The sequence below is a fragment of the Coloeus monedula genome (genome assembly GCF_965178545.1).
Source record: "Coloeus monedula genome assembly, chromosome: 5".
Classification (NCBI taxonomy): domain Eukaryota; kingdom Metazoa; phylum Chordata; class Aves; order Passeriformes; family Corvidae; genus Coloeus; species Coloeus monedula.
Genome location: NC_138785.1, coordinates 65705777 through 65716555, shown reverse-complemented (window position 1 = coordinate 65716555; position 10779 = coordinate 65705777). Strand labels below are relative to the sequence as shown.

The 10779-nt window shown below is 40.6% G+C and overlaps 1 protein-coding gene across 1 annotated transcript; it reads right to left on the bottom strand.

Annotated features, from left to right (window-relative positions):
• Positions 1 to 325: 325 nt before the first annotated feature.
• Positions 326 to 10455, bottom strand: LRPAP1 (LDL receptor related protein associated protein 1; the record flags this gene model as incomplete). The annotated part of the gene is made up of 8 exons (XM_082281876.1): positions 326 to 1045; positions 1362 to 1538; positions 2436 to 2518; positions 3032 to 3190; positions 4094 to 4214; positions 5562 to 5686; positions 6034 to 6178; positions 10276 to 10455. 8 exons carry the CDS (start codon positions 10453 to 10455, stop codon positions 980 to 982), a joined length of 1056 nt encoding a protein of 351 aa, XP_082138002.1. The 3' UTR covers positions 326 to 979.
• Between the last annotated feature and the right edge of the window lie 324 nt (positions 10456 to 10779).

Genomic DNA, 10779 nt, shown 5'->3' with positions numbered 1-10779 from the left:
AGCATTGTCATTATAGACAATTTCAACCCAGGCGTCTGATGTTCGCCAAAGTTCTGACCAGAAAAATCTGGTCTTGAAAGGGGAAGTGATAATAGCCTTTACTGGAGATTGCACTGGAATATGTGCTCAGAGAGAAGCTGCTTTAGAAAGCCTTCTGCCTACTCAGAACACAGAAGCACATTCTTGTGGTGCAAAACTACCCCTCCTCTCTTAAAAACTAATGTGTTAATGAACATTACAGGAATTAGCAACATGCTCAAAAAACCGGTCTGGTTGCTTCTCACTGTATGAAAGGGAAGGTGAAAAGAAAAGCCTCACCAGAATCTTGTTTTGATTTTTTACTGACCAGGTGTAGCAAAACCAAAGCAACCATGAACAAGATAATTGTACACACGTTAGTCAATAACTAAACTGTGCAAATTGACCTCAGTACTTGTTCCCTCCTTACTCTTCCTCCCCCTCTCACATGAAAGATTCATATACAGTGCAGCAGTGCAGCTCTGAGCCACTAATCAAAATCAGTAAAAATATTTTTATTACCTTAAGTAGGAAATTTAATAGGCCAGGCATTGAAATAAAGACTTTTCAGGCCTCTGTTTCAACTTCCTGTACCTCAGTGTTTGCTTTCATTGATCAGAATACATTACCTGACTATAAGATTAGTATTTTTTTACTAGCAGGAATCCTTTGAGAGTTCACATATTTTTTCCTTTCGACATGACTGATTATTTCAAAGGCTGCTACTTGATTCAGATGTAAGATTTATATGATCCAAGACATGCAACCTAAATATTTAATCTAGTCATTTAATTTTATAGAGCAAATACAAAATTGGTAATTAAGTAGACAAAAAAATTTCTTACAGAACACATCTGTTCAATCCCTACTATTTCAGAAGGACTCCTTGGTAAGCCCTGTTCAAAAAACCACACTAACTGCTTTGTGTTAATAAATTGATCCCACGAAGTAGAACAAATTCTTATAGTTCATTGTGTTGAAGACCTTGAGAGATTCTGCTGGATAAGTCTTGCAAGTGCTTCTTTACCTATCAGGAAAACAAAACACACGAACCAAATTTCAGGAAGACAATAAATTATCAATATAGTAATATATTCAGATTTTACTATGAGTATTTGTGACAACAGAAAGAGCAGAGAGCAGGAAGACTTCAGGACTTTCAGAATTAGGTCTATAAAAAACAATTATGTGTATGCTGTACTAAGCATGGAGAACAGATGTGCCTTGAAGTCCTCTTCTGGAAATCGTTCAGCTTGCATGAAAAATCAGCACTGGATAATCTACATCCCCTCTGCTACTGAGTTAAACTTTCAACATGTATGTAACACTGGATTTATACAGACCTTATATCCTAGTTCTTTTGTCTTTTCTTGCAGCATGGCATATTTCTCTTTGTTTCTGTTCAGATGATCCTTGTCTCCAGTTCCCTCTACGTGCTTCAGTTTCTGGTGTGAAATCTCTAATTGTTTCTGGTAATGATGGTGCTTTTCAATTTTTGCTTCGAAATGTTTCAGCTCCTCCTAAGACAACAAATACACACAGCTTCACATGAGTTTCTTTCCAAGGCTTCCTTTCTCTTGCCAAGACACTCTTAATGGTATTTTACTAAGTCAGGCACAGAAAGCTTTTTCAGTTCCCTGCTTCTTAAGAATGTCTGGACAATCCATTGTGATCACCACCAGACTCCTGATTTTGAAAGCAGTTGCTGAAAACGACCCACTGTGGGGTCCTGAAAAGGAGACTGTGGGTGGCTGTGAGATGCTACAAGATGACAGCAGTGAACACCAAGTAAAAATTTAGGCATAAGCACAGTGAACTGAGGGGAGGGTGAAAAATTTTAAAAGATGCCTCTTTTTAAAATCTGATAAACAGGCAGAGTCAGATAAAAAAAAAAATCAAATGTTTTCTCTATACAACTTGAATTGAATAAAAGTGGTATGAACCACACAGGAATGAATTTCTATACTATTTCCTTGAAAAGAAGTCTTTATCACAGTAGTTTTGGGTCAGCTCAACACAGCTCTAGCATGGGAAGGTGACAGTACAAGAGATGGGCACGACAGGGAAATTGCTGGTTATACAGATTACCTTGCTTCCCAAGGACATAATTAGGACATTGGGTAAGAGGGGTAAATCTGGTGCACTGGAAACAAAGAAGCAGTCCCTGATCTTTCACAGATTTAAAATATGCAACACTTGTTTTGAGAAGATTCAGAATTTTCATTCTGCTGATTATAACAGAACCAGCATATGACTAGTTACACACGTTTATATATCTGAAGTATTAAAAAGGCAGCATGACTTTTTTACGGTGTCTAGATGGTAATACAGAAGTGGCTGCAATCAGAGTAACATTGAGTGTTTCTTTATATGGCAAAATATCTTTCTGCAAGAGAAGTCACTGGAATTCTACTTACCCGAAAAGACTCAAGTTCTTTCTCAGTGAAATTGGCTGATTTGGCCATGTCCCACAAATCAATCACTCTTGGTTCCTCAAATTCTAAACAAACACATATAACGAAATGAAAAAGATGAAGATGCTTTCTCACATACATATAGCTATTAAGCACAGAGATATTAAGCACTGCATTACTAATAGATCTATTTAGACAAAAAGGGAGACGCATCCAAATACTGGATAAAATTAGGTACTAGTACTAGATAAAACAAGTAGGTTTTTAAAAGCAAAAAAACCCCCCAAACCCTAGGAACTGGATAATAGCATTGCTTGCCCTGTATGTTGTCTCATTTACTTGGCCTCCTGGAGGTGAAGGTGTAAAATCCCTTCTCATGTGGGCATGGAAGACAGAACTATCCTCTTAACACACTGATTATATCCTTTCATTAGGCTTCCAGTGTTTGGTTCTAAATAAAACTGGGTGGCTGCATCTCTTCAGCCCACTGTGGTACACTATGCATTGCAAAACTGACTACACCTTATTACTTGTCCACTGATTTTAATTTTTTTTAAATGAAATGAATCCCAAATAAGCACCACCCCCCTGTATCATACCACTGGTTGTGTCATATCCCTGGTGACTGACTTTACGCAAACGCTCAAACCCCTGATTGATGCTTCTTAACTTCTCCTTGAGTTCTCTGTGTTTGTTGTGCAAGATTTCCTCTTTCACCAGGTTCTCCTCAGATGGATTGATAACATTTTTGTGGATATCTGTTGAAGAACAATAAGTGTTATTGATTGTGGGCCAAATCTTGATAGGTCAAAAACTCCAGAAATCCCCCAAATGTGAGGTGAATAAAAGATGCTAAATTCTTATGATTTGAGTGCAAATAAAGCATCAAAACCAGACTTTAGGAAGTAATTCCTTTTGCAGGTCAATATTCAGATCAACGTCCCTCAGTGCTCTGGAGGGTTGATGGTACAGAAATGCCTTATACCCCCTACTGGCCACCAGATTTTAGTAAGGAAATGTTCTTATTTTCCCAGGTTAGTAATATCCCACAAAAATGGGATAAGGATGTTTAATGAATTCTTCCCTGGACATTTCATGAACCAGGACATCTGATGGTGAAATGATTTTCAGCAGCTTCCAGCTTGGACTATGTAATGCAAACATCAAACTATCAGAATTTAGAATTCTTCAGCTCGAACAGTTTTAGCTCAGATTAGTACAGCAAGCTGGGTTCAGATCCTTGATGCTTTAATAAACCTCAGGCTTGGTGCTACAATATTTACTCCCAGCTGGTGAGAGAAAACATGCATGTTCTGCAGACTTGAGAACCACATTTTGCAGCAGTGGATTTATGCTTCCTGCATAATTTCCTGTAAAGTACAATGTAAAGTACAATGGCCTGTAAAGAACAATGGCCATCATTGTTAATCTGATGGCATCTCCCCTGCTTGAAATGCAGGCAGAATCAGAAAAGTGAAATGGCAACATTTTCATTAGCTGGCAAGAACTTTGGCAGCTAATGCAGAACCAAACCCAGGAAGTATCTGAAAGCAGTTCCGACAGAAATGTCAGGAGTTTCAAAGAAACTTGGAACTGATGGAAGCAATGGGCAGAGAAAAGAGCTGTACTGATCTTGAAACATCAGAGAAATGTTCAGATACCTTCTGTTCTGCTCACAGTCTCCAGCAGAATATTGTATTCACGAATCTTTTCTTTGTGATGCTTAAATTCTCGCCAGAGCTTATCCAGCTCCTCATCAGAGAACTTCCCAGAGGTCTTGGCCTGAAAGAAACATGAGCTCATTATGCTTTCCAGGCCAAGTGCTTCTGAGTGCCCTCAACTGCCAAAACGTCTTCCCACTTCTCGCCACATTTAGAAAATTATTAAGTGCAGCTTTTCCTTAGATCTTTTCTTTTAATTCTCTTAATATTTGTATGTAGTCAGGATTTAGACGTTGATGGATAAGATGTCCTTAATCACGTCAAAAGGAAGTTTGTTTCAGACTTATAAAGATGGACTTGTTATGGACTACCCAGTGAAAAGTGTCTGGCATTTCTATTCTATGGGACACAATTTAATACAGAAATAAGGGCCATGGAGCTCCATAGACAACTCTAAGGGAACCATGTGCATGAGGGATGCAGCCTGATATTAAACACAATCTTTACTTCATCTTACTCTACTGGCAAGTGAAGATTTTATCACTACTATGCACTCATTCTGTAACAATTAAGGAAGTACTGCTCACACAGCTGGGGCACTACCCACAAATCTGGTGGCATACTTGCTGCAATGCCTGATCAAAAGTGAATGTTTTTGATACCTTCTCAGACGCAACTGGTTTTTTGTGCTTAGGGTTGTACTTCACTGTTCCCCAAAGCACAGGACATCATGTTCCTTGCCAGATCTGTATTTAGTTACAGTAATATTTTAAAATCCAGCAAATCTTTTTTCTGCTTTACTACCACTGCAGTAGACTCGTGGGAGAATTCTTTAGATTTACCTGACTAGCTGCTTCTTAAAACTTGAATTGCTTAATTTCTGAGGATTAGAGGATTATGACTTTGCCAGTTTTAGCTGCCTAAACTGACAGTACATCTTCCACTTTTTATTTGCATGAATGCAAATCCTGGAAATTTTCACTTGAATACTAGGTTGGGAGAGCCTTTATTTAAAACCCTTCCCCACAATACATTTCACTTTTAGGCAGTCTACAAAGTGGTTCTATTTTAAATGCATCTTTTTTAAAAAGTTCATAAACAACAATAAGAAAACTGAAAAAAACACCATAGATACACTACCACACAGTGACAGTCACACTAAGGGAAGCCATGATTTTAGGGAAATGTGATGAAATACTGTTTGACGTCAGTGGATCCAGGCTCCACTCTTCAGACTGATGTGGATGTTTTATTTGGCAAAGACAACCTGCCACATCTGGATGATCTGGATGCAGGTGGCGTACCCTCAGGGCACGAAGATGTGAGCTACAAAGCATGGCAGCGTAGTCAGTGCTTAACAAGACAGTATTAATTAATTTCCAAGTCTGGTTGTTCTCAGAAGACACAGCTAAGAGTTCAACGAAGAAATAGGGATTTCTTACATGCAGTTCCTGGAAACCTTACTCACCTTGCTCCATAATTTTTCCAGTCTTGGATCATCTAGTGTGTCACTTTCTGTGCCATCTTTAATATAGTTGGTATCAACTAGCTGAGAATCCTTCTTTTCATTCATTCCATATTTTGTCATAATGACTGCAAGGGAACAGAAGTTACAGAAACATGGGAACCAACTATGGATGTATGGAAGGTGAGAGATGGGCTACCTCTGTGACTTGCAAAGCTGGACTTTGCAGTTCATGGAGGAAAAGCCAACAGTTCAAGACACAGAGGTCAAGGTTTAATGACCTCCTCTGAAATTACTGGGAGCAAAGGAATCTTTTAGGCTCCTGCAGCTCCCTACTCACCTCCAAAGAACTTGTGTGTGCTTGGTGTCCAGAAAGACAACCTGTTATTTAATGGTTCAAACACAAACACAGGTGTCTAACCATGCCTGTGTCTGATACAAAGTTTAAACTCCTTCTTTCCAAGATACACCTTACCATGTAAGTTGCGTCTGAGCTTGGCCTCCTTCTCTCCATCTTCATCCAGCCCTTCAGCCTTCAATTTTTTCCAGCTTAGCTCATCCTTTTCTTGTATTTTTAAATCACTGTGCAACTCTGCCAGTTTGACAGCAGAGAGATGGAGCTAACAAGAACAGAGAAAAGTTTGTATTTAGTTATGTGGAGTCCCCTCTGACTTCAGTTACCTCAGAAACCAGTACAGATACGTAAGAACCAGTATGGTGCAGCAATTCTTCTCAAGCAACAATGCCATTGCCATCACATGTGCTTTCTTGTGGACCATCTTCCAACCATACAGTTATAGTGAGCTGAAAAACTTTATTGCCTTGCAGGTCAAAGGGTCACTTCATCAGCAATTTTTACTATGATCAAAATAAAAAAAATTCTCGGATCATTTCTTAACATGGTTTATGTGCATTAAAACATACAAAACCTAGAGGTATTTCTGTCTGACAGAACAAAAAAGGTAAGACACTGAGGATGAAGACAGGAAAATAAAAAAAATAGAGTTCAAATGAATGCTAGGTCAGCCTGAAATTTTGTGAACTACAGAGAAAACAGGAACACACACAATGACTAACAGGCAGTTGGCTAAGCAGCACTGCTGTGACTTGATCCTGAACTTCCAGATTTTAGACATCTTAGTTATTCAGTTTAAAACAAAGAAATGTAACAAATCATCTTAATACTTCAGAACTACTTTTGTCTGTGTCTGTACATATCAACAATCACAAGGTGAGGGAAGGACAAGCCCAGAGAGGAGAGGTGATAAAACCCCCCCAACCACTGTGCACCCAGCTCCTGTGAGCTCAGAACCAGCTCGAAGCCACCTGGGCTCGTCAGTCCTAGGACAAGTTTATGTACTGAAGGTGATTTTTTATCATTAAAACCAGCTTACAGATTACAAAAATTCTCATTTTCAGTGAGGAAGCAGTATGTTTAATAAATACAGACTCAGAACTCAGTATTGTTTTTAAACATCAGGATGATACTGAAAAGATTCAGCCATTCTTTTGTGTGTCAGTAGGTTATTTTAAATTAACTAGGAAAAGTGTCATTACTTTGAGCTATTGACAGGAATTCAGGAAACTATCCACATTATTGTTTCTGCTTCCAGCTTAGGTTGTCATATTAATTAATCTTGTGCCACTGCATATATTATTTTGTTTAAACTGTTTTTTTTTTCCCTGCATTTTGCACTTGGCTTACTGAAATTACTAAAACCTAGAGTAGTTAGAATCACAGGTAAATGTAATACTTATAGAACACATTAAAACTTCTGATCCCTCTAATACTAAAGCAAAGGAGTGTCCCTGTTGTCTACTTTACCATCTATTTTTGGGGAACTCCTTGGTAGAAACAAGGCACTTAGAAGGAACCACTTTATTTATGGTTTTTAGTATGTGCTAAAGTAAAAGAAAAACCTTAATCATATCCTTATTTGCTTTTCTGGTGCAGGATGACCTGGACTGCCAAAGTGTCACTGCTGCAGCAGTACCAAGTATCAGCATTTTCCTCACAGGAATTGTGCCCTGAAGCTTCAAGAGTGAGTGAAAGGTTTGCTACAAACTGTGAAGGAAATGGCCAAGCATCTTGGTAGTTCTGTACTCTCATATTAGCCAGAATTCAAGTAGCATGGACTTCACATGTAGTTGAGCTGAACAAGTACAGGAAAAAAAAAATCTTTTATATGTGTGACCTTGTTATCAGAGACACAGTACTGTATAAAAGATTACACAGTGCAGTTTATGTTAGAGTCTCTCTGCAGTTAGTGCAATCTCATGAACATGTACAGCTTTCTGTTTTCTAGAAGGTCTAGAAAAGAATATCAGAACTTCTAAACATAAAGTTTGCAGTCATCATCAATCAAACATGTTAAAGTCTTATAAAAACTAAGGAACTACATTAAGCCCACTGCTCCTTAAGAGAAAACAAGATTCTATTCAAACTTCTCTCAATTATAGAAATATTTTTCTGATTCTCATTATAATTTAGTATGAAATGGAAGTAACTGTCCCTGTAGGCATTATAAATCCTTTGAAACCTTTTGGAAGCCCCTTGCCTGTCCCATTTATGTAACATAGAGTAAATATGTAAGTTAATTTAAAGTATTCAGTTCAAGAACTGCTTCCTTTAAGGTCATCTCATGTAGGACCCTAAGTATACCAGGTGAAAACTGTCAATGGGTAAGACTCCTCATCACTTTACTAACATCACTCACATGTTGGAATAACTTACTAGAAGCAGATGTGAAAAGCTAAGTTATTAAATAACCAAGCAACAAGTTCCTTACACTCATTCCTTATGCTGCCTGGACATTAATAACCAAGATGGGTACCTGGCAATCATGGGAATGAGTGCTGGAAATCTGTCAAACATTATAACATTTTCATCATTTGCTGTTGGGCTGGCTGCAATTACTACCTGCAACATCCTTACTTACACTCTTGCCTCCAAGAGGAAAGAGCTCTTTACTACAAATTTACTATTTATGAAAAGAGATTCTGGAGAAAGATCAAGCCCCCTCTCCCACCCTCAGGGAAACAAGAAGCAAGTCTGGCTTGCCAGCTCCTGGTCCCACTAAGTAACATTCTGGGGCTTTTTTGAGGACTACTCTCCAGCTGTGTGTTGCAATGCTTAATTGCGATATCTGACTTTTATGCCAAAACAAAGAAGTTCCCCACTTTCAGTACTATCTCTACCACTACCAAAATAAAGGAATGAAGAGTTCAGCATTGACACATGGAAGTATTTGAATGCAGGTGTAACACACAGGCACAGTTTTCCTCTTATTTAATATATTGCCCAGACATACTGAAAAATCACTTTATAAAACACAGGCTGGGTGACAGTTGTACTTGAAAGTGAAATTTAGATGGTGGCCAATTTAGTTCAAGTAGGTTTTGCATCTCCAGAATCTAGCTCACACATATAGAATGTACTAAACTGTAGTTTTTTACTGATAGAGTTAACTCCATTTTGTATTTTAGTATCTTAACATAGATGATGTAAAGCATCTCAAATTTTAATTCCAAAAGATCCAGGCATGAAAATAAGAAAAGACTGTAATTGGAAAGGTGAGAGGTAAGTGATATTACTATCATTATAGATTATTTCTAGTCTCAGTGTTGTTTCTTTTTCAGCTGTCCATCCACAGCTGGAGTTTCATTAGCATACACTGTCCTATGCTCCATTCTATCCTTCTCCCATTGAGGAAAGGAGCATTTTTGATACCTTCTTTTTGCACACTGGAATGCAGCACTATGGTAGGATCCTAGTTTTTGGCTGAACCCAGGGATACCCTGCCTCCAATTCAATAGCTCAGGCTATTCAGGATACAGAAGATCCAAAATTAATATTAACTATATTTCTTTGCCTGAAAGAACTGAACCTTCGCCAGTCATGACCCTAATTCTCATAATCCACAATATTCAGGGGATATGTGCAGTGCAGTCTTCTTCTCCTGTTGGAGCTGTTCTGTTTAGTTCTAAGTACATATTTCCACTGTAATGAAATAATTTGACTGTATTTTCACTTTAATTAAATATTTTTTGTAGTCCAGTGTGAGAGAAACTCAAGTATCACTGTTAAAATTAAGGCGCTCATCTGGGAAAGGTGATATCCATTTGCTGTTCCCTCTGCATTTGTTTACATCGCTTGATGTGAATGAAAGTGACACAACCACAGGGATGGAGGGTTTCATCTTCTCCTGTGCTGTGAACTCCTGTGCTGTAAACTCCTGCCCTGTGCCGAGCAGGAACCGAGGCCACCGCCTTCAGACAGATGAAAGCATCACAATCCTGAACAACAACCAGCGAGCACTGGAGCCAGCCGCAGATGGCCGGAGAGGGGCTTCCCTCTCTCTCCCACTTCCTGGGCAGGTGGTTTAGCTGCAGTATTTTACCACGGGCAGGTCAACACTTCCCAGGACTCAGACACACATTCCCTCTCCCGGGAGAAGGTTGCTCTCCGCCGCCGGGACAGCCGCACGGCGCGGGGCTGAGCGAGTCCCTCGCTGTGTGACGGTCGGGGACAGCCATGCCCAAGAACCGGAGAAAAGCCACCGCAGCCCCGAGCCGGGGCCGGACAGCTTCGGTCTCTCCTCAGACACAGGCTCCCGCTCTTTCCCATCTCCCTGACGGGGAATGAGTGTCCGAAGCGGCCGGGCCCGACCCCGCGGCCCCTCTGAGAACTGCCCTGGCCCCGCACCGCCTCACTCACCCGCTGCGCCTTCTCCCAGACCTGGTTCAGCCTCACCACCCGGAACTCTCCGGCCTCCCGCCGCTTGCTGCCGGCGGCCGCCAGCGCCTCGTTGGCCTCCCGGGAGTACTTGCTGGCCTGGCCGGCGGCAGCCAAGAACAGAGCGGCGGCGAGGGCAGGCAGCACCCGCAAAGCCGCCATGTCGCGCCGCGCGGGGAACTACAACTCCCGCGATGCCGTGCGGGCCCCGCGGCCTGGTGGTCGGGGAGGGGAGGTGGGTGCTGGAAAACCGGAGGCGCGTCTGCCTACCGTCGAAAATCCAGCGAATAGTTTGAGCTCTGGGGAGCGTGAGAAGAATTAGATTTGACTTGTTTCTCTTCGTGCCATTCTCCTCAGTGCTTGCTTCACAAAATATGCTGAACGTTGCATGTTTTGTGAGTTGTTTTTCCCTCCAGTCTGTAGTAACCGCAGCCAACCCTCGGTGTGTCCCTTAGCCAGGTGTTGAGGTCAGCTGTGCGAGGAAAA